We start from the raw sequence: 27327 nt of genomic DNA on the forward strand, positions 1-27327 counted from the left end.
TCATTTTAATTTCTCAGCATTCAAATAGCCTTAAAGCTCAGTGTCACCACCATCCATGCCAGGCAGTGTTGCAGGTTTTGACGACAGCAAAGATACAAGTTGAGCTACTTAACTGAGGCCTGAATAGTTAATCCTTCAGGCGACTAATCACAGGGATGCCCTGCATTGCCCTGTGTTATGAATGGAGTATAATCACCTTTACTTGATCTTATTATTTTCCTAAACTTGTACTGGAAAGTTTGATTTTTAGGGTGCAGTATTTAGTGTTTCTAATGCTTGACAAAGTACTAAATGCTTTGAAAACTCGTATTATGTCAGGCTGCACTGCTTCAGAAGGGATTGTCAGGTGATTAATTGAAGATGATGGTGTAGCAGCTGCACAGGTTAAATTGGCAACAGCCTGGATGATGACTAATTTTAATTTTCATTGTGGCTTTTAGACACTTTCTGAGGGAATTTCATCTAGCTTGATGCAATGACCATCTTCTATAAAAACACTATAACAGGTGTGCCAAACATACGGCTCGGGGGCCAGAATTGGCCAGAAGTAGACTACATTCTGGCCCATTGGACAGCTTTCAAAAATAGAAATGCATTTTGGACTTTTAACTGTGTTTTCACAAGTTTTACAGCTTTTCCTACTGATAAAGACCTCCCCCATGGACATTTATATTACACCAAAGTAATTAAATTATAGATTTCTGTATTTTACACATTTTACTTCTTACAAGTTAAGCCCAAAGACTCATGCTGACAGATTTCTTTCATTTACTACAGAGGTGTTTCTTTATGATGTATAATAATGGATTGCATTTATATATAAAAACCTAGAGGTGCTATTAAAATGTCAGTTCTTTTTCTTATATTAAGATATGTTATTGATTAAATGTATAAAAATGGGGAGTTTCAATGGTACTTACACGTAAGATTAAAGTGGGCTGTTTTTGGCACAACAATGAATAACTAATGTATTTATTGTCTTAATTCTTGATGGCAGAGAGATTATATTACATATTGATATGATAGCATCACACAGTTGCTTCAGATTGTTGGTTGCACATCCACTCATTCATTCATTTATCTGTTTTCTTACACTTATCCATTTCAGGGTCATAGGGGCTCATCTCAGCTGCTGTTGGGGGATGGGAAGGGTACACACTGGATAGGTTGCCAGCCTGTTGTTGGGCTAACACAGAGACAGGAAACCATTCACTCTCACATTCACACCTTTGGCCAGTTAACCTAACCCCATGCATGACTTTGAACTCTAGTAGGAAGCCTGATAGAGCCCGCACAAGCAAAGGGAGAACATATAAACTCCACACAGAAAGGCGCCAGACTGGATTCACAGGGTCAAACAACATGCCAAAAGTGTCACGTTTGTGTTTTCCTGTCAGTGTCTCATGTGTCCCTCTCTAATTGTATTTGCAGAATGACAATAAAAGCAATTTGATGAAGAAAAAATATTTTATGTATAAAAATTCTACTACAAATTAATAAAACTGCAGAAAAAAACACATTTATAAATGACACTTGAGAACATGCGGTATAGTGAATTTGAGATTTAGTGAGGGTAAAGACATGACATGCAATAATGCTTCAGGATATTATCCTGCATGCCATCATACATTCCAGCTGATCCAGCATATACTTTGAGCTGCTGAGCTTGAGATTTGATAATTGTAGAAAAATGGTTGATACCATGCTTTTATTTTATTTATTTATTTTTTTTAAAGAGTGAAGAAGCACCAGTTCAGGGTGGAAAGATTTGATTATTATTTTTCAGCTTTTCCGGTAAAATAATCGTGTGCACTCCACTGGTCTCTGATTTATCTTGTTTGAGTTTTGGTGTTTGCTTATAGCATTTCTGTGTTGCGTTCTGCACTGAGCTGTTTCTGGGGTGTTTGTTAGAAGAGCTGAAGGATACCTCAGTCCTTCTGGCCTAACTCTTGTTTTTAAAAGGTAAAGACATGTAGAGCTATTAAAATAATGCATAGCTGATAAATAATACCTGCAAATTAAATTGACAGACTGTCACATTTTTTATTTTCTGTTGTATTTCTGGACCAACAGTGTTTCAAAAGGGGAAAAAAAGCTAAGTCCTTTGAAAGTGAGCAGGAGGAGGCGTGTATGTTGCCGCTGGCATTGAATTGCCTCATACTGTGCCTTTGATTCGCTCTTGTTACCATGGTTAGCAAACTGTTCACTGACAATACAGTAGGTACACGTGTTGTCACAGGATAAACCACTGAAAGGACATTGCTTAAAGCAGTCCTGGAAGAGACCGGAGTACAGTTTTCAACCTGTGTCATGTCCTGTGTGTTACATGTGTTGTGGCCATTGCACTGCCGTGTTTAAAACCCCTTTAACGTTTCACAGATGTAGCACCAGCTGGACAAGGGGTGATAAACCAGGTGACGCAGAGGTGGTTCAGTTACTGTTAGGTTTTATTTCAACCTGAAGTCAAATGTGTGCATTCAGCTTAGCAGTAGCTACGAATGTGTGCAGAGGATTTACACCCTGAAGTAGCACAGTGTTGACTCACACTGTGCTGCTGGCTCTCTCATTGGCACATGACATGAGGAGCTGTGAGCTTCCTCTCTGGGGTACAGTGGAGTGATGTTTTTTTTTAGGGATGTTGTGAATTCTTTTAGCTGTGTGTCTGACTGACCTGAAACCATAGAAATCCATTTAGGTATTTAAGTCTGACACACTGTTATTGTATTAGTCATACGTAAGCATCACATTAACTAAGCTAATTTTTCACTTGGTGACAATAAGTCAAACATTTGTGTGCAGTCATTATAGAGCTGGAGCTTTCAGTGTCTGAGAAACCAATGACTTTTATACAGCGTCAGTTAAGAGAAGCTAAACAGTTACTAGGATTTGTCAGCTGTGAACTTTGCAAGGCTGTTCAGTTATATTCTGATGTACCACTTTACTAGGCATCCCTGAGAAATACACTCTGCAGCCACTTTATTAGTATCAGTTTCTGCTGTGATGTGCCAGGACCAGAATTTGGCATAAACAACATGAAAGCATGGATCCATGCTGCTTGGTGTGGTGGTGTTGCTGTAATAGTGTGGGGGATATTTCCTTGGCACAGTTTGCTCCTCTTAATACCAACTGAGCAATGTTTAAATGTGGCAGCCTTCCTGAGTATTGTTGGTCACCATGTCCATCTCTTTATGGTCAAAGTGAATCTTCCATGTCACAAATCTCAAATCCTTACTGTACTCAATTGGTATCAACAGTCACTAGATATGAATCTGTTCAAGCACCTTTTGAATGTTTGAAATTCTGCAAAAACGGTGTGATGAAATTATGTCAATGTGGACTAAATCTCTGAGAAAAGTTTCGAACACCTTGTTTAATCTGTGTGTAAAGAGTTAAAACAGTTCCGAAGGTAAAAGCGGACCCAATCCAGGACTTTAAACCAGCTTTGACTTTTTCACTTTTGGTGGAAGTTGTCAAAAAGGTGGTAATTAAGCTTTATTATGCTCTGTTTATCATTGATAAATCATACAAAGCTACTTTACTAAAGTAGTCCAAGAACAAAGAATAGCTTTAAAAATGCCGCCTTGAAAACAAAAAACTGAACCTGACATTATCCACTATTTACTATCAGATATATATTAAAACAAACGTGCCTGTGTAAATGATTTCTGACAGCAGATGGTGATACACCTACGTAATTTCTGCTTTCCCAGATGGTATTAGAGCGACGCAGGCTTCACTACTCCATATGCTCAGCCATTGCTCTGCTCTACTCAGCCAAATAGGGCAGCTTGCTATGAGCTCAGTGAAAGGCCGGTGGTTCCCTGGACTCATGAGTGATGGTGCTCATGTACAGCAGACCTGCCAGCAGAAATCACCTTGTTTCTCTGAAGTAGGATAGCTTCCATACTGTATGAGTGGCATTCATTCATATTTCATTCTGTGTCCTCTGGTATTTAAAGCTTGCGGGTATGCTTGGACAAGATGTGGGTCATGCGTGGAGGTGCAGAGGCAGAGATCATGAGCCCTTTGAGCTTTTAAGCTATTTGTTGTAGGTGGGGAACATGAAGACAACACCCACTCTCGGCTCTGTGTCAGCCTCTGACCTTTTGTGCAGTATCACCAAATGAGCAGTCACAAAGTGCCCACTTACATGCCAACTTTAAGCTGCTGCTACAGGAGTGGGGTGCATAAAACCGCTGATGCAGGTCTAAGGCTGAGCGGTCGACTGTACTGTACTCTAGTGTGCTTCACCATTCGTGCACATGCGCTTGCGTGCAGGATTACAGAGAGACTAATGGACGAACACCCTCAGTACATTTTACATTTTATGTCCCTTTGTTATATTATGTTATTAACTTTGTTTGCTTAATCCTACATCTACACACATGGCTTCTGTGAAAGGAGCATTTCTTTTTATAAGAATTATTACTATTTATCTGTTTAACCTTTCATCTTTTTTTACTACTTTTTAATACATCCATCCATCTGTTCTCTTCTGCTTATCATTATCTGGGTTGTGGGGAAGCTGGAGACTATCCTACTATAGGTCGAGAGGCGGGGTACACCCTGGACAGGTCGCCAAGCTGTCGCAGGGCTAACACAGATAGACAGGCACCCATTTCTACTTACATTCAAACCTATTGGAAATCACCAGACCCCACTAACTGCATGCCTTTGAACTGTGGGAGCAGCACGGTGGCACAGTGGTTAGCACTCACAGCAAGAAAGTCTTGCGTTCAATTCCACCATCAGGCCAGAGTCTTTCTGTGTGGAGTTGCATGTTCTCTCCATGTTTGCATGGAAAAATGCTTTTAGATCAACTTTTCATAACAATCTATGTAACAGTTGTTGCAATTTTGCTATGAAGTACAAACATCAACCGGATTTGTAGTCAGGATCTGCATCTGTTTAATCAGCATCTGTGGCAAAAAAATAGTCCTTAGTGTCACTTTATGTGGATTTAGATTTGTGATCCACACTTGCAAATATTGACCTAACTGACCCTCTCCTAAAAGTCCTAAAAGTAAAACAAAAGACCCCCAAAGAATAAATGCCAACATAATTTGAGAAATATTCGAGAAATATCATGACTGCAGGTGTCATTTTGATGATATCGATCACTGTCTCTCACCCGTGACCTGTGATATTTCAATGCAACTAACGGAATTTTTATTTAAATCCTCTTGTTTTGTCTTTCCTTTACTCACTAAAACTTCAAAGATATCGAAGTTTCTTTTCCCTCTAAATATTTTAAACATCTACTATTTTCCCAAAGTCTATGAGTAATTCTCATGATTTCAATAATGACCAAAATAATTACATAAGTCACAGAGTAGCCCTGCTTTGTAAGGCTGATGTAGAATCTAGGTCATTTTTAACATTTCATTATTTTCTTCATTGTAACCTGTCAACATGTGTTGATTACTCAAAGTGAAGCCCTGCTTTTTTCTTTTTTTTAAAAATCCAAGTCACTTTGACCATCTGGAAGAGCACGTTGCTCACAGCTGTGACATCTGTTGTAAGGTGCAGGGGCATTTCTCAGGTGAGCAGGCTGTCTGTACGTCAGCAGTGGTGTACTGCTGCTGGTGTACCCCCTGCTTTGCTCACTCTGCAACTTTTTTGCCGTCACCTGCATAATAAATTTCAGCAGTATCAACTGTTCAGGCTGTTTAATTAGGATCATATTTACACGATCAAGCAGAATATATTTTTTATTTGTAAGTGAGAAATAAAGATTGTGTACAAGCATGTTTTTGTTTTTTTGTTGTCCCAAAAATATCTGCTTGGATTATTTAATTAGTAGGTTTGTTACAGAAATTGTTCACAAAGTATTTTACAGTTTAAAAAATTTCATAGCAGATGTGATTCTGAAATGTGGGAATTAATTCATTTATGTATTTTATTCACATTTTTTTTAAGTCATTACAAAATGTTTTGTTTAAATAAGACACATTAAAGAAGTTTGTAGTTTAAGGCTCTTGTTTCTCTGTGGAGTGATAGGATAGTGACCAGGAGAGGCCGATCAGCACGATGCTTAGAAAGATTAGAGGATAGGAACATTTAGCACACATATTTCATCTTATTAAACAGATCAATGTGGCGATAGGCGTTTGCACTCATATTGATTTAGAAATGGATTTAAAGTCACTTTTCAGGAACCCAGAAGCCGTGAGTTTGTTTCAGATAAATAAATGGAAATAGTTGTGAAGACAGCGTAACATGTTGCTGGCTGTTCACAGTGATCATTGACATAGTTTAAAAATCCCTTCAGTCAGGATTAGCACCTGGCACAGCAAGAGGCATGTGCCGAGTCATATGGAGACGGGGAGGGAGGATTCACTCAGAGAAACAAGATCGCGCGTTTCGGGCAAACAAATGTTTCGCTTGAGTTTCACTAAACTGTGTCGGCTCAGAGTAGGTTTATACATCATTTAAATTTTCAGAAGCATTGAGTTAGAGGTGCTAATAGGTACGGTGAGGCAGGTGGTTTACGATGTAATGTTTGAACATGTGGGTCAGATAAACAAAGATCTGACTGGAAGCTACAACTTTAAACCTGAATTACACCAACACTTAAATAGCTGTTTTGTTTGATAATTCTTTTTCATTTTCAAGGACCAGCTTGAAGCAGAAGTTTTTATGTTTAACACTAAACGTTTTCCTTTTTCTATGCCCCCAGTTGGCTGAGTACCGCCAGAGAAAAGCTCACGCCGACTCCCAGAAGAAACAGAAAAAGAAGAAGAAAAAGAAGCCAGGCGAGGATTCGGAGGGGCATTCACAGGGAAGGGTGGAGGTCGAACTGAATCAGTCTGTGGGAGGAGAGGAGGTCACAGGTGGAGGACAAGATGGATCACAAGAAAGAAACAGAGACCCACACACCACGGAGTTTACCTTCACCAAGACGCTCAGGAGTGGAGAGACTGTCAGGCATGACCAGACGTACAACATAGAGGTAGATACTAGTTTTATTGCCTTTTCTCAACTGTCACGCAAATATGCTCATAAGATCTCAGTGAGGACTCTGATTATTTTTAAGTTGCCACATCCTGAGTACAATTCTAATGTTACCTATTAATTTCCTTTCAGATATCAAACTTGTGATTTAGCTCTGATTTAGTGGAATGAATAGATAATGTTGCCCTGAACTGTGTCTCCAGCAACACTTATAATCAGAGTTTCTAAACAGTCTCTAAATTAAGCCTTTCAGGGAAATATTCAATTTTTTTGGCACAATCTATTAGCGGTTCGTCTATAGTCTTTTTTTTCTTTTTTAACACGTTATTATTCCTCAGAAAGCACACTCCTTGTGCGCCTCCTGCACTCAGACACTCCTGAAAATTTTAAAGACCATTTAATGGCTTTAATTTTTTATTCATAACAAGCACTTATAAGAGCTCACAGAAAAGGCAGTGTAATGATGAAAGCTCTGTGTGGGGAGGGGGCGGGGAGATGGTCGTTGCTCCCTTGAGCCTAATGAGCCCTCCTTAGCTGTCATGACAACCAGAGCACAGGGCACTGATTTCGTAATTTCAGGATTAAAAAAAAAAAAAAGTTAATAAATGCAGGGAGAGTTACAAAAAATTTTTTTTTGGCAGAACTGATTCTGATTCTTTAGTTCTTACAAAGCATCTAATTATGGAGACGTTCAACAAAGACCATGACCAAGTATATACCTCTAACTTAAAGGATCCACCATGCTTAGGTGGTCTATCTGCCCAAAAGTTCATATTGAGCTGCTTCAAGTTTTGACTTTATTCTTGTCCGACCAGTTTGCCTGGCTGTTTGAAGCCCCAGCCATTTGACTGGCTTGCTGTGCTGACAGCTCTGTTGTGACTCCAACTCAGAGCTAAAGGCCCAGCTTGAAAATCTTTGCATTGTCCTTAATATGTAACATATTCTGACCTGATTTGGATTTGAAACATTTCTAAACATTTTAAAAATCATATATTAAATTAATATAAGAACACTAGTCATAAAAGAATGGACATAGTCAGCAGGAATACTCATGTAGATGATGGTCATGATGGTCATTTGATGTTGAGATACAAGATAAGATCCCTCACACCATTATACCACCTGAACTGGATCCATGCTTTCTTGTTGTTTACGTGAAATTCTGACCCTACAATCTAAATTTCGCAGCAATTTTAGCCTCAGTTTCCTGTTCTCAGCTGATGGGAGTGATGCCCAGTGTGGTTTTTCTGAAATTCTCAGACGAGCCTGTCTGGCGCCAACAACTGTGCCACATTTAAATCAGTTTTCTGGCGATTAACTGCGTGTGTACGTCAATATCAATATATTTACTAAAAACTGGAAGTAGATGATAAATTGCTTCCATTATTTTATTTTTTAATGGAATAGACACAGTATGAGCATGACTACAGTTCGTCTTCAGTGTTAGTGCTGTTTTAAAGCTGTTTTTGACGGTGTCTGACATTTTTACGATATCGTAGTTACTTAGGTTACTGACAGATAATTTCATCAAGCATGCCATGCTTTCTAAATAGTTAATTTCATATTCAAATAAATAAAATATTTTTGCACACTTCCAAGCCTGATTTTCTTTGGGTGTAAACCTTACAAGCTTACATAACCTTTCATTCTGCACTGAATTCCTATATTTTATTAAAATCGAGTCTCAACACTCCTGAAAAATAAATATTCATCCACCGTTCGGTAGAAACTCAATCTAAAGCAGTTTTTTAAAATATGTGGACCTGAGGGTTCTTAAACGTTTTTTTTTTTTCTTTTTCATTCGAGCCCTCTCAGTTTCTTTTAACAGCCACTCTTTCCCTGAACCCTCTGCACATTTCATGCAGCACATGCCCACAAAATACAGGGTTGCCATGGAAACAGACAATTGCCTTTTAAACAGATTGAGATGTGACGGTCTGTGCGACCAGTTCCTGTGGCCTTGCAGCACTTTTCAGCAGACCTTAAGGTTGGCTGAATGCCTCCGTGTTTCATCCACATTTCTTTACCTTGGAGCAACAAATATCTGTCTCCATTACAAAAGACCCAGATAAACTAATTAACTCCTGCCTGGACGGGGGCTGCTACACATCAACAACAAATGAAACATGAATTTTAAGACACTGAATGATACTGAGGGGATTGTGGGAGTTTTTTTTTTTTGTTTGTTTTTTTATGATAAATTATTGAGTCGCTTAAAGTAAAATGGTTTGGTTGTTTGTTTTTTCTTTTTCTTTTTTTAAATTCTGTCTCACTTTTTTTTTCCCGTATCCCAGACTAACTGCTCATGGGGCCTGTGGTAGAAAGGAAGGGTTGCCTGGAAACACAACAGCATCAGTGTTTTCCGCTGTCAAGCATCTCAAAGAGTTTTAAACCCAAATATGAGTGGGTTGACTAATTGGTGCCTCTTAGACCTTTGCATAATACTCTTTGCATCAGTGGAAACTGTCATGCAGCAAAAGAACTGTGATATTAATCGTGTCTGTGTGTGGAATTTCAATCGAGGGGGCAGTTTAATGAGTCCACACACAAAAAACTAAAAAACTGATTTAAATGAGGTTGATCTTTCCTCCAGTGTTGTCTGCTTGTGCACCTTGACACCACTTCCAGGACTCTGTGGCTTGTTCTGACCTCTTTCTTGCACATGGACCATTTCAACAGAGTAAATTGCACAAACCTCTAATTAAGTGGCAAACTAACCTGAAGTGATAATAGCTGCGCTTGGTTCTGTAGGCAAATATGCAGTGTCCAAGAGGATGGTGACTTAGGGCTGGAACATAAACATTGGCTTGTTGTTTTTCCTGCACTTCAATTTTCTATTCAGTTTCATTTTTATGGCATCAGTTCAGGAAGCGCTTTATCCTAGAAGGCACAAATATTCTATGCTATTAGAGAAAAGTCCCCTATGAGCAGCACTTGGCAATAATGAGAAAGGGAGATCCATTTCAACAGGAAGAGACGTGCAGCAGAATCAGGCTTGGGGAGGGGCAGGGCCATCTGCTGCAACAGGTTTGGGGCTGAGGGGAAAGATGAGACAGAAAAGAAGAAGCATAGAGTTATTGTGAACGGGCCCCCCAGGGTCAGTGAAGGCTTCTGTTGTAATATCCTGAGGCTTCTGAGGGAAAACATTTAATGCCAGATGTTAAAAATGCCAAACAGCAGGTTGCCAGCTTGTCCCTACTCACACTGAATTGAAATTGCAGGCATTTTTGGGTAAAACAATGCAATCTTCAATTTCCAGATTTGGGTCCATGAGACTTGGTTCTCTTTCCCAATAAGAAATTCAGTTTGCAAGTTTGAAATGACACATTGGAGGCGATCCCTCACACATCACAGGTGTGCACAAGTATTCAGAACAGGACTTCACCAACGATCTTACACTACTAATACATTACTTTGGCATTAATTCACAGCATGGCCTTAGATGCACAGTAACAAAATTACTTGTTAACAATAAAAACTTTAAGCTATGGCACAGATCCCTTTCCTGATTTTTCTTTCTTCGTTTTTTCCTTTTAGTGTTTAAAAGTATTATACAGAAAAATGTTAGAGCCGCAGTGATTCCGCTGTAGAAGCATGTATGGGTAGAAACGAGGTTAGATTGAAACAAGCCTGACTGCTCATCACTGCTTTGAAAATCAAGCTCCGGTTACTCAGCTGGGTCTGACATACTCTCAGCTTTAATCTCACTCTGGCTGAGGAGGCTCGTGTTAGCATGTCGTTCCCACAGATGCCTGCAGAGAGTCGATGGTAGGAGCTGCTGTTCCTGTGTTGGCTGTAATTTCCTCTTTACTGTCACGTTCTAATCTTTTCATAAAATAAAAATGAAAGTAATTTTCATGTCTCTGAAAAGTTGTAGACCGCTCTGTTCCTCACAAAATGAAGAGTGCACGTTACCCTAAACACAGCTGAGGTGTTGTTCAAGTTCTTCTTCTGCTCTGCCCTAGTACAGTTTGAATTTATGACCCAGGAATGAACCCACGAAGAGATTTTAATAATGGCGCTCATTAAACTGCAGGAGTGAGAAAAGAGCTCTAACACAAGTACCCCAGCCCCATGCTTGAATGCAGAGTGCATACAGAAATAGGAGATATGGCAGACACTCATTCTAATGCTGAACATTTTGGGATTCTAAACAAAGTAATAAAGTTTCAGGAATTGCAGTAACTAATGTAACTGTTTTTCATGTCAGGACAACATTTGCAAGAATTAAAATGATTAAAAAAAAAGTGAAGTGAATGGTTGTGATTGAAATCGTTTGTTTTATGTGGCTAATGTGTTGGTTTTATTCATTTTTTGTGTTGCAGCCAGAGAGTGAAGTTTCCACCACTGCAGAGGATTATTCCTCAGAGGTGAGACTTCTTGTAATATAAATCCTCACTTTTTCACAGAAATGTCACACCTGTAGCATGTATGTAGGATCACGTGTGTTTTAATTAACTCCCTTAGCTACAGTTCCACATTTTGTCATTTTATTTGATCATTTTCTTGGAGTCTCTTGGATATTATTTGGGTTTCTAGTGAAAATGGAAACTGTAAATCATAAGACAGAGTGCGATGTTCTCTTTGTTCCTCTTAGCCACTTAATAGTTCAGGAAATATTCTTTGTGGATAAATCGCTTCTCCTCTCATACTGTGTCCTTGCCAGCTGCTGCACACTTTCTTGGACAATAACCGAAACCTGTATTTTTTTATTTATTTTTTTTGTTGCTTAATAACACTACATTTTAAATCATTAACAGCCTCTGTTGACTGAGTCTGTAAGATGATTTTATGTTTGACTAGATGGAGGAAAAAAAGCAAATTAGGGTATAATTCAAATGTGACTTTAGTTAATGCTTTTAAATAAACGTTTTAGACTATTTTGGAGAGATTAAACTCTAAAATTATGAGCTCTTCTGTTGCATTTCCCTGATCTTAATGTTTGACGGATAGCCTTGTGAATTAACAGGTAAATGGATGCCTTGATGAGATCACAGAGCACCAAATGATGTCTTCAAAGGATTTTATCTGGGTACAGTAATCTGATCGAGCAGTTCTTTCAGCTCTGCTTTGGCCTTGCTAACACTCGCTGCTGGACCTGACTCTGTTTGCTAAATATTTTAATCTCCTGTAATATTTCCTATAACCCACTAACCACACTTGTTATGTGCCGTACCTGTATGTATGTGAAGTATTTGAAAAGGGAGATGTGGAAAAGAAATCGTTACTGTTATAAATGACAAATTTGAAAGCCCAAAAGATTCACGTTTCTGACTGAACTGAGGTTTGTGACATAGCTTAGGCGTGAATTCTTTGAAGTTGAGATACGGTGGAAGATTAGAGCACAGAAGGTGTTACACAAAGAGCCGTTTTCTTTTAAGTCACTGAGGTGATGTTCGAACTGAGACAGAAACCGGAGAGCTGCTGATCAATACAGCTGAGACAGTGAAACAGCAAAACCAGAAATGTGGTTTCAAGTGCAAAAAGACTTACAGGAGAATACTGAGGACAAACGAAAGACCAAATCAAAGACAAACTATGGGATTAAATGTTGACAGAAGTCTTTTTTTTCTTCTTTGCTACAACCCTTTTTCATAAAATAGAATCATTAAAGAAAAATCTAATCTTCTTCCCGAATAGAAAACCTTCAACTAAACTTAATAAGAGTATCTTTTGTGTATTCACTGATGAAAGAAAAGATTGGAAAACTTATTCTTTCAGCAAAAAAAAAAGTTTAATTACAGTGACGTGATCTGTCCCTCTTGTGATTGTTAATAAATCTGAAGAGTTTGACGACTGAGGTTTGTTATCCAGCCTTTTGAAATATGGCAGACAAAGAAATTGAAGGAGGGGAGGAAAAAAATCAGATTTAGATCAAAGCATTTAGCTATCACAGTTATTGTGGGATGAACCTTCTCCATACCAGAAGATTGCATTTGGGAGTGGGAAAGAGGAAGACCACAGATTCATGGATGTAGTGAAGAACGTGTTGAGGGTCCGTGTGATAGAGGGGGATAGTAGGGATGGGGTGAGATGGAGACAGATGATCTGGTTACATGCAAGCCTTTTTCTGCTGTTCATCGATGAAAATGATAATAATCGATAATGGTTACATTGAAGCTTTTTTTAATTATTATTTTTTGCCTTTATTGGTACAGTGAAGTGGAGAGACGGAGTGGGAGGGGGCACACAGCAGAGGGTTTCAGGTCAAAGTTGAACCCAAGCTGCTAAATTTAGCATCAAGTAAGATGCTCACCTGCTCAACCTGTGAGCTAAACCGGCGCTCAGTTCTCATTCTTTTTAACACAGAAAGTAGATCAGTAATTGGTCAGTAAGGGAGCTGATGGAAAAATGAACCTTATAGGCAGAATCGTAAAAACATGGGTCTCAGCAGAAACTTATAAATATTCATACCCGCCTCATTAAAGGCCTCATTAACTCCTAATCTAATTCGAATTCTGAGCCTTTCTACGATTCAGTAAAACGTATCATTTACAGTAAGTTTCAAGGCTGTGTCGTTTTGAATAACAATGCTTTGAAACCTCAATAGGTAATAAATATGCATTATATTTTCTGCATTTGCTTTCATGTTGCTTATCTCATCTAACTTGAAAGCTGTTGCTATTTGGTGGCGACTAACTGCTAAGCTTGTTCTAAAACCTTATCGTCTATCCCTGTGAATGCCATATTGGTTCTTCATGGTATTTTCCTGCTCAGGAGGAGGTGGAGTCCCTGCAACAGGTGACAAAAGGTGGTACGAGGCAGGATTTGGAGGATGCGCTAGAGGCCAAGACGCGGGCAGTGGAGGAGCTGAGTCGAGAGCTTGACGAAATCAGGTCTGCGTTTGGTGCAGAAGGCATGCAGCAGGTAAGGATTTTTAGCACAACGCTGTTCTTCTGCTGCTTCTTCTCCTCCCTGCTTCCTTTAGGGGTCGCCACAGTGGATGGTCTGCCTCCATCTCACCTGATCCCCAGCATCCTTTTCTGTCACACCAACCCTCTGCATGCCCTCCTTCACTACATCCATGAATCTCCACTGTAGTCTTCCTCTTTTCCTCATTACACAGGGTTTATGTGTTCTCTTTCTCTTCCACTGTCCATTAGCCGGTGTATTGAGAGAATGCGTAGAAAGGAGATGATGCTTTTTAGTAAGTTAAACTAAAAACGAATCAAAATGATTCTTAGGCTTGTTTGTTATTATGTAAGAAGATTAGATTCACTTGTTTGAAAGTCTTGACATTGTCTCCTGTAATTTATTGATTATCCCAGGATGGCAGACCTATGTGCACATAGTGTGTGCTACTACTCGATTTCATCAGCATCCATCTGTATCCCTGAGTGATCGTTTAGTCTTCCAAGGCTTTAGGTCATAACAAAGTACAGTGGCTCAACAAAGTACAGTGGCTCCACAAATTAAACTCAGAAGCCAATTTTGAGGTCCATACTCAAATCCCAAGTGATCAGAAGGGAAACTTTTGTAATAATGGAAATTTCACAAGGTGCACAAAGTGATGAAATTGGGGAGGAATTTCTTTTCTTTTTTTAATTTAAGCCCTTTTAAAATGTTTCCATTTATTTTTAATTGATAGAGTCAGAACGTTATAATCACACCTGACATTTAAACAGTTTCACAATGAGTTTAAAGTTATCAAGATGGGGAATATTTTTATTCCTGACCTTTACCTCCTTGGCAGCGCTATAGTTCAACCTTGTATGTGCACGTTTCCTTTTATTGCTTCAAGCACCAGCTCATTCATCTCTTTTTTTCAGTCATATGAGTATTAACTGGTTAAGCCGTGTAAATTGACGATTTCACTTAATTCCATTTTAAATTTATAGCTGCAGGAGTTTGAAGCAGCACTGAAGCAGCGAGATGGCATCATCACCCAGCTCACATCCAACCTGCAGCAGGCCCGTAAAGAGAAAGACGAGATCATGAAAGAGTTTTTGGAGCTGACAGAGCAAAGCCAAAAACTACAAATTCAGTTCCAGCAGGTAAAAATACTTTCATATTTATCAGCCGAACTGTTTATCTGTTCTGTACTTCTTACGCTTTTAATATGATACTTTTGTTTGTAATTTAAAGTCTAATAAGCAATAACATATTTGTGATAAGGTGGTCTTATAACCTTTAAAAACTGGACCTGTGTTTTTCCCCTTTATTTTTTGTACCGTCTTATCTGACTGGTCATCACAGCTGCAGGCAGGTGAATCACTGAGGAATACGAGCCACAGCAGCACCGCGGCTGATCTTCTACAGGCCCGGCAGCAGCTTGTTCAGCACCAACAGCAGCTGGACGAGATGAATGTTGAGATCAGAAAACTCCAGGAAGAGATCAGTGAGATGGAGTCGGTAAGAAGTTGCCTTGTCTGTTACGCTACATGTTAATATTTTTGTGTTTTAATTAAATTGGTTGCACAGTGTGTTTTTTAAATGTAGCCCAAGCATTTCTAAGATGTAATTGTCTTTGTAGTCAGGGAGAAGAGCTGAAGAATCATTTGTCCAAAGGATAAATGAAAAGGACTTGCTGATTGCTCAACAAGAAAACCTTATTTCGAGTCAGGAGCAGTCACTGACAGAGTTGAGAGCAGCAGAGGGGTCTTTTGCACAAGCACTGAGGGAGAAAAATCAGTTAATTTCAGAGCAAACTGCAATAATCACAGAACATGAGCGGTCACTGACTCTGCTCAGAGATGAACTTGCTCATGTGGGAAGGACTACAGATGAGAATATTATACCGCAGTCAGATGAGAAAGATCTCATTATAGCAGAGAAGGAGAGAGTCATTTTAGAACGTGACTGTTCTGTTACGCAGCTCGAAGATGAGCTGGAGACCTCAGAGAAACATCTGCGCGAGCTCCAACAGCGAATGGCTGTAAAGGAATCTGAGCTGGAAAAATGTCTGGATGAGTTGGAAAGCACAAGGTCTGACTTGGAGAGTTATAAAAATGAAGTAGAGAGTTGTAAATTACAACTGGAGACGGAGCAAAAGGAGTTGGAAATTTGTAAGAGTGAACTTGTGACCTCCAGACAGAAAGAGCGAATGTCATCTAATGAAATCATGCAGCTCATGGGCACAGTCGAAGATCTGCAGAAGCGTTGTCACCGGGGCAGCATGTCTGAGAGTGACACCGTTCAAAAAATGCAGGGAGAGACCGAGAGGAAGCTGGAGCTTCTCAGGGCGGAGCTGGACGAGATGTACGGCCAGCAAATTGTCCAGATGAAGCAGGAGCTTAATTTGCAGCATGCAGCGAGAGTGCAGCAAATGACTGAGCAACACCACGCAGAGCTCGAGCTTCTAAAAGCGCAACAACTGTCCCAAACTCCCACTGGCAGTGCTGCTGAGGTGGGTGCACTTAACACTAAGATTAGGGAGCTCCAAGAAACTTTAGAGCAGTTTCAATCTATGCACGAAAAAGCCAGACATGAGCTTAGCGAAGTAGCCAGAGAGAAGGTCAGCCTGCAGGCCAGGGTGGATGGTCTTCTTCAAGAGCTGCATTTAGCTAATGACAAAGTGGAGCAGGTATCCCACAGTCTTCTCTCTCAGGAAAGCCAACAAGTTGAGCTGCAGCAGCTCCAAGAGACCATTGACAATCTGAGGAGTGAGCTGTCTGCTGCTCAGGAAGCCGCACAAGAAGCTGAAACTAAACATGAATCTGAAATAACCAATTACAAGATTAAGCTGGAGATGATGGAGAGGGAAAAGGATGCTGTGCTGGACCGCATGGCAGAGTCACAGGAAGCAGAGCTGGAACGACTGAGGACCCAGCTTCTGTTTAGTCATGAAGAAGAGCTCACCAATCTGAGGGAAGACTTGCAAAGAGAGAACTTCTTAAACACAGAAAACCTTCTCAATGAAGCTGCTATCAAACACGAGAAAGCGCTGGATGAGCTGCGTGCTGGTTATGAAGAAGAAGTGCGTTTGTTACAAAGGGAGAAAGCAGAATTTGCCACAGAACGGGATGAACTTTTGCACCAGATTCTTGGACTCAAAGAAGACCTGAAGATGGCTTTGCACAGCTCTAAAACAGACAAGCTCGTCCAGCAGCTCCAAGAGCTCCAGGTCGAGCTTGAGGAACTCAGAAAGGGTGGAGAAGAACGAGCAAGAATGGAGACTGAAATGCATACAATACTAAAAAAGACGGACGTACTTGAAAACCAAGCAAAAGAGCGAGAGCAGCACTGGGAGAACAAGCTTAAAGAGCATGAACAGGAAAAGGAGACGCTGATCCAATCAAATAACACTTTGAAAGAAGAGATTAGCTCAAAAATCACGAAAATTGAGACACTCACGGCAGAGAACAATCAAATCCAGCAACAAGTAGCTGAGCTTAGGGAAGAAGTAGAAAAGCAGAGGACTACTTTCTCTTTTGCTGAAAAGAATTTCGAGGTCAATTATCAGGAGCTGAAGGAAGAGTACAAGTGTCTCATTGAGGCAAAGACGCAGCTGGAAGAGAGGACACGGAAGGAGACGCTTGAATTTGAGGCAAAAATTGCCAGCCTTCAGTCACAGATTCGAGAGCTGGAGGAGAGCAGCAACATGGAGGACACAACTGATAAAGCTGTGATTGAAAAACACTCTACTGAACTAATGGAGAAGCTTAATGTTACTTTGAATGAGAAGGAAAGCCTGACTGGAAGGCTTTCTGAAGTTACAGAGCAATTAATGTTTACAGAGAACAAAGTGGGACAACTGGAAGAAGAGCTGATGAAAGTGAGACGAGAAAACTCGGAGGTCATTGCCCGAAATGAAATCCTAGAGAAGGAACTGGAAAAGGAGCAGGAGATTACGACAGAGCAGATAAGAGGGCAGGATGCCCAGAGAAAAGCTAAGCTCCAGGAAGATGAGGCAGCTCTTGAGCCAGTTTGTTCTTCGGTGGATCATCACATTCAGATTCAGTCTCTGCAGGAAGAGATCAAGGCTCTTCAGTCCCTCTTACAGGCAGCTGAACACGAGAGAGACGCCATTCTGCAGACTCTGGAGCTCAACAGGCTCTCACAGACTCCGTCCCCGGCAGCGGTGCAGTCCTCGTGGGAGGGACCTGTTGAAGGACGAGCCTCCCCGCAGAAATCCTCAGGCTCAGGGTCAAGCAGGCGCAAGAGGCGGCAGAGGTCGAAGCAGGAGCGCAAAGTGGGCTCAGCTCTTTCAGAAAGCAGAGAAGAAAGACAAGGGGAGGAGAAAGAGGAGGCAGCGACTGAAGAAGAGAGAGCTAAAAGTGCTGCAGAGGATGAGATGCAGCCTCAGATGGAGAGACAGGTTGCGTCTCGTTCAGGAGAGGGGGCCGGTAAGGAGGACTCCACTGACGGATACCAGGGAGACGGAGGCAGAGGCTACATCAGCAGAGAGGTAGGCACTCACATGTATCTGCTGCAGCACGCTGCTACCGTTTTCCTTTGCCTTTTTTACAGTATATGTCTAAATGATGAAAGAGCTTGTGAAAAGAGTTAAAACTGCATCACAATTAATGCTGGGGTACTTGGTGTTAACACTGTTGTTGTTATTATTATTATTATTATTATTATTATTATTATTAGCTTTGTAAAAAAAATGTGCTGATTGTGTATTCGTAGCCAGATCTTGCTGAAATATTGAAGAGAATGTGACTGAGGCGTTTCAGCGCTGACATATTTTTCTCTGTAGTGAGAAACAGTTATGATTGCAGATTGCCTTCAGGCTTGCTCTGAAAGGTAGCACTGAGCAACATAGTCAGGCTGCTGTGCTGAAAGATACAGTTTCAAGTTTAACCATTCAGCGAGGTAATTGTGGGAAATATGCACGCTCAATGCAGCCTGCATGTTGCATTGAAGTGTCCATTGATATTCTGCTCATTTCTACTTTTTAAAGAGGCGCTATTCAATATTTATAATCAGCTCCTCCTCAAACTCAGCGTAATAATGCTGCTTTTTAAAATGGCTGGAAATGGGGAAGAAAAGCAGTCAGAGAGTCTTCTGATAGCTTTGAATCATTGCAGTTGTGCAGAAATGTGTACATTCTAGTTTCTTTCCATCTTGCAGGGAGTGAAGGGTTTGAGGTGAGAAGCCATTTTAACCCAGTCACTTCTGTGTCTGTGTCACTTCAAGCTGTGTCACAAATGCACAAAGAGTACAAAAAGATTGTGTACGGTGTCTGTCTACCATTTTCACATCTGTGCCTCGTCATTAGTTTCTCTCACCTCCTGGGTTGGAAAAGCCAAACATGCAAACCCCCCAAAATACAAAACAAAGCAAGGGTTAAAAATGTAACGCAGCACTTTAAAGTTTTACTTTAGTAGATATGTAGTAGATTTGCAGTGTAAGAGCCACATTTCTATTTAAAGGACTTTACTGATGTTCTGCGTAGAGTTAATGCTGGGTTAAACAGGAGATTATAAAATCCCTGCATCCTTTGTAAAGTGTAGTGGATACTTTTAGGAAAGAGTTACTAGATGTACTCCATGCTCCCACTCAGGAAGTGATCCATAGCAGTGCATCTTACCTTTCTGTTCATCGCTGTCTTATTTGTGAGCGCTTGTGGGAAAATATCAGCTTTAAAAACTACAATATGTTTACTCTGCTTGCTTCTTTAGGTGAGCGGACATGGGCCGACCGGAGGCTCGGAGCACGCTATCGAGGGAGAGCCGACCGAACATGTAAATGTCACTTAAGCTCACATCTTGCCTTTTGGTTTTCAGTTGCTTTGATGCATCAAACAGCGCGATGTAAAGGTCAAAATATTTTTTAAAAAACAACCCGCTCATACAGCTGCAGTACAGTGCAACCTGTGCTTTTATCCTACACCCGTCTGATGAATAAATTCCTCCTGTTCACGAGTAGGTACAGGCAACGAGATTTGATCATTTCCACACATTTGACGTGCCTCAAATTATCAAGTGGATGTGCTTGTTGTGTAGGCAGAAAATTTTCACCAGGCAAAATAAAAAATAAACTCTGCATCAGCAGTCGTATCAGACGGCCTCACGAAAAATTGAAAATAAAAATTGTCATCAGAGGAAAAGCATGCTGTAAGGAATACAGTAAGGGGGGGAAAAGTCTGTTTCTCAAAGTAAAATGGTCCTTGATGTCAGGGAGCAGCTGGGGATAATCCTTGACAGTACCCGAGGCGGTTGCTGAAGAGAGAAGCTAACAAAGTGTGCAGGTTTCTGTGCAAAAAAATACGCTCCTAAAATCTCTGTAAACATGTAAAAACCTCAGTTTAACATTAGGAACTAGACTGTAGACTACTTCTTAATAAAACCACTCCATTCCCACTTTAGCAAGTCTCTTAAAAACAAATATGGGAATTGTTTTATAAATTTGAGCTTTTCCTTTTTCAGTATTTGGAGTATATGTCATTTTGTAGCAGCGTCACATAATAGCACAGCTGCCATCTGCTTGTTAGGCACTGACCATCTCTCATCTGCATGTTTTTAAGCAGCAGCATCTGCATAGCTACAGGTTTGAAAAGAGTCTGCTCTGCATCCGTCAGGTGTAGTGCGAACGGGGAGATGGCGTCATTAAAGTACACCCTGTTCAGAATGTAGAGTGCACTTTAAAACGTTTGACATCAAAGGTAACAGAATCGCAGGTTCACAAGTGTGTAACCATAATGAGTTTGTGCTAATGCACGATGCATAATTAGAGAGAGAAGCCTCACCGTGGGCCTTTTGTTCCTCGTTAAAGAAGTGATAATAGCAGACCTCACATCCTAAACACAGATGGCTCGTATCACGGCTCCGCCAAACAAATATGATTGCTGGCGTTATGTTATTTAATAATTTATGTCTTCTGGTTATTACATTAATGTAGTATTCTGCGTAATTTAATTTGTGGTCAATTATAACTGATATGTGATTATATTTAATTCTCTTTTTTTCCTTTGTATATAAATATCATAATTCTGTACTTGTGTGTGTATATATATATTTAATAGCATACATATACTGAATATCTGTATGAAAAGACACATCCCATTATGGGTTATTTGATGTTGATGAGATGATCTCTTCTTCCTGCTTTAAGGGTGAGTGCAGGTTGCAAATGGAGGCCCAGCGCATTAGCCTGTCTCAGATCCACGCTGCCCAGTTTGAGCTGCTGCAGGAGGAGACCGATGCCCGCACACGCTCTCTGGAGCTGCAGCTGCAGGGCTTGAAAGATCGCGGTGCGCAGGGTGAGCAGATAGAGAGCTTTGTGTGCATCTGTGTTTGTGGCAAAGCAGAGCAGCAATCTGATGGGCTCATGTGTCCTCCATGATTTTTTTTTTAATACTGCCTGCTTATAGTTATACATCAAAACCTGTATGATTTTATATTACCTACATAATTTTTGTGCTTGTTTTTCTTAGATGAACAAAAAAGCTTCAAATACCAGGATGTGATGCAAGCCGTGTCTGAAGAATGCACTGCGATTATTCTGGTAATTACTAAGGAATAATATTTGAATTTGGTGAATCCTTTCCCTTTTTTAAAAAAAGAAAGTGTGGTGCTTCATTATTATCTCATTCAGCCTCATCTTTGTTTCTTTTCAGTCTTTTCGAAAAATCTTTGGTGAAAAGATTTTGGTGAGCGTCGATGCAGAGAGCAAGCCGCTCACTTCAGAGGAACAACCAGTATCTAGTGACTCCACCTCCATGATCCTGGAGGCCAGAGGTACGCTTTTAACGAGTACATTAAACAAATATTGCATGTAATAAAACACATGAGTCTCCTGAATGCGGCACCACAGGGTCACCGTTAATTACTGTGTGGCTACTAAATGCTTTTACCTCACCCGCTGCGGGTGCACACTCGGATACAAAAACAAAATGTAACCCTTCTTTTTATTTTTCTTTCTTTTTATATTTAGAGCTTTACAGAGAGCTTCAGCAGGTCAGAGAGAGGATTGAGCAGGAACATCGTCGACTCTCACAGCTCCAGGCTCTGCTGAGAGACGATGGGAACAAGGTAGAAACTTACTCACCCGCAGCCACAAGCTGTGCTTCAGTTCTACACTACAAGCTAATTCCAGCCAAGCTTTGAGCTTTTGTTTTATCACAATCAAATATTTCATTATCAAATATTTGAATATGTTCACAGCAGAAATAATGAGAATTGTTTATGTAGTTTCATTGGCTGTGAAATTTCTTAAGTAGCAGGTTGGACTGCATGCATCAGTGCATGAATTGTGCTGTATCATTTTATGTTAGTATAAAACTGAAAAGTAAAAGGTTTTGCTATGGAAATTATTCTATATGGGAAATAATATTTTATAGCTCTGAAGTGTTTGTTTTGAGGACCAGTAAAGATTAAAGTATGCATGGAAGAGCCCCACTAAATCTGTTGTTTTCCAGATGAATGAACTGCAGACAGCGTTCAGTGAGCTGAAGAGCAACAGTGAGAAGGAGATCTCTGATCTCCGAGAACAGGTCGCCTCTTTAAGCCCCTCAGCAAGCAAAGGTAAATCTGGAGTTCATTTTTCTGATAAAAAATTAAACGCTATTATATGTCAAAGCTCATGTAAATGTGTAATAATAATAATAATAATACGTCTTAAAGATCCCAGGTTTAGGATCACTATTATTCGTTCTCTTGTAAGCTGTCTGCAGCTGCAGGCTTTAAAGTGTTGCAGAGTTGTGCTGTTGAAGTGTGTGATGATTTTTGTGCCCAGAAGGTCCCTCATACTTTGAGCTGGTGTCCTGGTTACATGGTGCATTTTTAATTTTTGCATAAACTGCTTTGTATTCAGACTGTTTCTCAAATGTGTATAAAAGAATGCAAATGCAATGCAGTAAACAGCAAAACAACGTTTTGACTCTTCTGTCCAGAAATATTTAGTTTATCTTTTACCTGTAAATGTTATTGTGACCAAGTTATTTCTCTGCTCATTCATTTCTTGCTAGATATATGCATGCAGGCTTTTGGCACTTCAGCAGGCTGCATTCCCAGAACAAACATAAAAGTATCTTCTAATCAATTTAAATCTCTGATGTTTTCTAGTTTCACATTTCACCTCTGTATCAATTAGATCTGGAGGAGCTGCCCGGTGCATCTACTTCCCTGACCATGGAGTTGCAGAGGCTGAAGGCCGAGGCCAAGGAGAAGCAGCTGAAGCTGGAGGAGAGTCACAGGCAAGAGATGGAGCGTCTCAGAGCTCACTACCAGCAGCAGGCCACAGAGACGGAGGAGCGATACGCAACGGAGCTCTTCATGCTGCAGCAGCGACTGCAGGAGGTCACCACCCAATACAGGTGATGCGCCAGTTAAGCGAGACCCTATTTAAATGTTTATACGCATTTTAAGACAAATTAGTTTGTGAAGAAAACTTGCACAGATAAAAACAAGGCACAAGATATTTTTCACTGGGGGGAAAAAAACTGTAAAACATTTAAAACACCGAAGTTAATTTTTATAGATGACTTTACACTCCATTGTTGTTTCATGTGAGACTTTTTAGTTTTTAAACAGCACTGCAGCTGCGCTGATAACATCTCGTGTTTACGTTTAAACACACGGACTCATTTTAATGCTCAGTTGGCCGAGTTTGTGTATGTCAAGTCTGAACAGACAAAGTGACATGAGTGACTGTACTAAAGATAACTTCAAACACAAGCTGGTGTGCACATCCTGTGCAGCACGTGGAAGCTACCTGACCCACTTCAGTTGACAACAAAGCCTTAACTAATGAAATATTCACTAGGCCGCCCACAAACATGTGAAAGTACCTTGTCAGCCTTTACATGTGGTTTTCAGAGAGAAGGGAGGCAATAAAAAAAGAAATCCACACGCTAAGTGCCATTTTCTTTAATTAAATAAACTTGTGGCCAAATTGTAAGCAGTTGCATCTCAAACATGATCTCTGAACTCTATATATCCTGTGTCTTCCATCGATCCGTTTTCACGCATCCAGCTTTTGGTTTCCGGGGCAGTAAAGTTAGCCTTTATGTGCTAGCTCATGCTTCCTACATACTTTGAGTTAGAGATATAATAAACTAAATACATATTTATATATTTTTAATGCATGAAATCAGTCTTTCTTTCTTTTTCTTTTATAACTAAGACGCTGCTGCCCTCCACTGTTTGAGATTGTAAATATAAGCTTGTTTTCCTCTCCTGACTTAAGTCTAATAAAAGATTTCCAGAGGTGTAAATTATTCTTACGTATATATCTTTACTTAAATTACTCCATTACTCCATAGGGGCAGGGTTACACTCAGTAATTACTTTTTTTTGTTTCTAAACATTATTTTAAAATAAATAGTAAATTTACATCAGCAGCGTTTGACTTAATGAACTTCTTGTAAACCTTTTTTTAAAAAGCAAAAATGAGTTGCAGCATATTTAATAATTTTTTTTTATCTGTTAGCCTCATTATTAATTATTGAAAAGATCATTTACATACATTTTTGGACAAAGATACAACGTTTGTGTGAAATGATAGATAAAGCATGCAGGCTCAATGATAATGTAATAAAACTTGAGTTGACGGTTTTCCTTCGTTACTATTTTTTCTATCTGAACAGTGCAATGAATACCCCCCTTTTTTTTTGTCTCAGAGGTGCTCCTCTTTACCCACTCAGCTGTCATTCTTAAACTTTTAAACTTGTTTTACGTCACAGTCGATGCTGACTTTGCATTTTGTCTTTCTGCTTCTCCAGTGTTCCAGAGTCCGGCTCTGAGAGGATGGAGGAGCACAGAGAGGAACTAAAGGTTTGGTTTCCCCACTTCACCCTCTTCCTAAGTCTTCCACGTCACACGCAGCATATCGTAATACAAGCTGAAATATGAACTTGCATTAAGATGCTATGACAGTAAGGGTGGATAGGAGGGAACAGTTGAAGCCTTCAGGGTAAAACGTGCCCTAAATCCCCCGCCTCAATTCCACAACCAGCATCAAGAGTTAGTCCTATATCTAACGATTAAAAGGGGCTGGACGTTGCATAACGCCGTTTTTAACCAAGCGGGCGTATTCTAGTTTCGGTGGCTGCATGAAAGGAGGATTCTGTCTTGCGTGAATGAACTGCGGTCCATTTAAGCCATTTCAACTTCTCTCTTTCCTCAGTTTGTCATTCTTACTCCCTCTGACCTCAAAACTGCACGGCTCATGTTTTCAGGCTCTCACATCCTCACACAGAGATAAGAGAGGAAGATTGACAGAAGTGGGGATAAACTGAGGAAAAAATCTGGCACTTTCCGACGTTGTATGTTTTTGATTTGAAGCGTCTAGCTTGCAGCAAGACGGCAAGGAAGGCGAATGACTGTGAAATAGACAAGGAATGTCTCATCACAAGACAGAGTGGTAGTGTGTTAGTGGAAAGTGTTTCTGTATTGTAACGCAAGACATCGCTTTATCTCTTTATCATGTCTGGGAGGCAGGGAGAACAAAATGCTGTATTTAGCAGTGGATGAAGGATGGGGGGAGCTTACCTAGAGGAGTTGGTTTTTTCAGGAACTGTCTTAAGGAACTTTCATTACTTAAATCTTCACAGCTTGCTTCGTTTTAACACACTGCTGCTGTTGTACACTTTCTGACTTCTTTCACTCTTTTCAGGAGCTGAGTGGGGAGGATTTGTCAGAGGAAGATGTGGAGCTGTCCCGATCTGTCAGGTCTGCAGGCCTGACAGCACAACTGCAGGCACTGAGGAAAGCGCTCTATCACAAGTACCTCCAAGAAGTCGCCACTCTCAAAGAACAGCACAGCAATGAGCTGAGGCGACTGAGAGAAGAAAGGGAACAGGAGGGGAGACCGGGAGACAGAGCAGAGAGAGAGCAGGATCTCAACGGGATCAGCGGTGCTGGAAGCTCCACCGAGAGCCTCGGGGTAGCCGCGCAGGTCCCTGTGGAAGAGAAGCAACACCGGGAGAGAGTGGAGGAGGAAGTCGCCAGAGTATGTGGACATGTATTATGAGTTTTTGTGCAAACATCAGGTCGAGAAAACCCCTGAGATCAACTGGTGTGATCTTGTTTTCAGAGGCTTGATCCTCAGGTCGTGGACGTTTATAGTGTAGTTTGTGGACCCCAAAAATGAATCTTTTAGATCTCCATTGTGTCTCACATTAAACAAAATCATGAAGAAAATGTCTTTGTACCCATGGGTTTTTTGTTTTTGTTTTTGTTTTTTAGGCTATAGTTCAGATGTCTGTGGAGTTTGCACAGCAGACTGAGCTGGCTCGAATCAACAAGCGTGCCCGTGAGACAAGCTCCTCCATGCAGACCCAGTCGGACGAGGAGGCGCTGGTGGACGGGGAGAAAGAGGAGCCGACTCCCAGAGATTCCCTCACTGCAGGCAGCAGGCTGGAAGAAGTTGAGAGGGAGAGACTGGAGAGGGAGCTCGTAGAGAGGGACACTGAGATTAGGAAGTTAAAGGAGGAGCTGCAGAAACCTGCAAAATCAGGACCTGAGCAGGTCAGTGTCATCTACTCAGCCGTCATATGCAATGTGTGCCTCTGCTCTCCACTTTCAACCAACATCACACATGCATTTATTCCCTCTGACCGACTTATTTGCTGCTGTCATTAATTTTAAGATGTACCATGTCACAGTTCAGGTGTTGCATCTATTGGTTTGAATCTAAGTTATATATCGTTTATTTTTTTTAAGTAGTAAGAGTAGTATTGCTTTTTGGCTACTCTTACCTGAGAACTATGAGCTTGAATTTTGTTCCTGAATCTGGGATTTTTTTTATATGCAGAACTTTAATCAATAATGTGGAGGAAGCAGTTTGGTTCTGTATTACAATATAGTTTCACATTTTGCATACACGCACCTACTTCATTAAAAAAATAGTTTTTAAGTATTTTAGTCAAATGATGCTGTAATTTATGAAATTTGTAAAGTTTCATCAACTATCTACCCTGCGTGCCCTGATTTCCATGTGCTGATTGAGTATAATGTTATTTTTCAAAGCACTCCTCCTGCCTTCACCAGCCATTTACTGCATGATTAAGCTTTAACTGTGTGATAGCAGAGGCTGTCATTTTGAGTTTTCCTTGTGGTACGAGTTACTCCAGCCCACTCTCTAATATAATATAGTAAAAAAAAACAAAACTACTAATACTTAACAGTAAGTGGTTTAAAATAACTGTAATGATGAGAAAAATGCATCTGGACCTTAACTTATTCATATGTGTTATGGTATTTACTTTGGGTCTTTGCAGAGACATTTTCAAAGTTAAATTAAGATGTGGAAATGATCCACATCTTAATGATCCACAGAAATAAATAGCAAAAACTTTTCTTTCTTTTTTTTTTTGATAGAGGCAAATCTTTTCAGCCTAAAAACATACAGTCGGTCTATTTACAAACTGTGATGCTGAAGCTTTCAGTTTAATCTCAAAAGTAAAATTTTCAGAATCAGAATACTTTATTAATCACTAAATCACTAAAGAAATTATGTGGTTACAGTTGCTCCAAGACAATTAGA

The 27327-nt window shown here is 40.3% G+C and overlaps 1 protein-coding gene across 4 annotated transcripts in view; it reads left to right on the top strand.

The window, feature by feature from the left end:
• Positions 1–27327, top strand: part of akap9 (A kinase (PRKA) anchor protein 9) — a 66446-nt gene that overhangs the window by 4251 nt on the left and 34868 nt on the right. For 3 of the 4 annotated variants that reach the window (XM_005927539.1, XM_005927542.1, XM_005927540.1), the window contains exons 2-18: positions 6680–6952; positions 11280–11324; positions 11924–11986; positions 13672–13821; positions 14793–14948; positions 15151–15306; positions 15428–18301; positions 19521–19583; positions 20953–21100; positions 21275–21345; positions 21458–21578; positions 21775–21872; positions 22259–22364; positions 22933–23155; positions 24563–24614; positions 25456–25791; positions 26028–26309. In XM_005927539.1, coding sequence (XP_005927601.1) covers positions 6680–6952; positions 11280–11324; positions 11924–11986; positions 13672–13821; positions 14793–14948; positions 15151–15306; positions 15428–18301; positions 19521–19583; positions 20953–21100; positions 21275–21345; positions 21458–21578; positions 21775–21872; positions 22259–22364; positions 22933–23155; positions 24563–24614; positions 25456–25791; positions 26028–26309 — 5217 coding nt within the window. The remainder of the gene's footprint in view (positions 1–6679; positions 6953–11279; positions 11325–11923; positions 11987–13671; positions 13822–14792; positions 14949–15150; positions 15307–15427; positions 18302–19520; positions 19584–20952; positions 21101–21274; positions 21346–21457; positions 21579–21774; positions 21873–22258; positions 22365–22932; positions 23156–24562; positions 24615–25455; positions 25792–26027; positions 26310–27327) is intronic. The other variant, XM_005927541.1, reaches the window with a different exon arrangement.

The sequence above is a fragment of the Haplochromis burtoni genome, unplaced genomic scaffold, assembly GCF_018398535.1.
Source record: "Haplochromis burtoni strain Fernald_Lab_line unplaced genomic scaffold, NCSU_Asbu1 Contig_90, whole genome shotgun sequence".
NCBI classification, from domain to species: Eukaryota; Metazoa; Chordata; class Actinopteri; order Cichliformes; family Cichlidae; genus Haplochromis; species Haplochromis burtoni.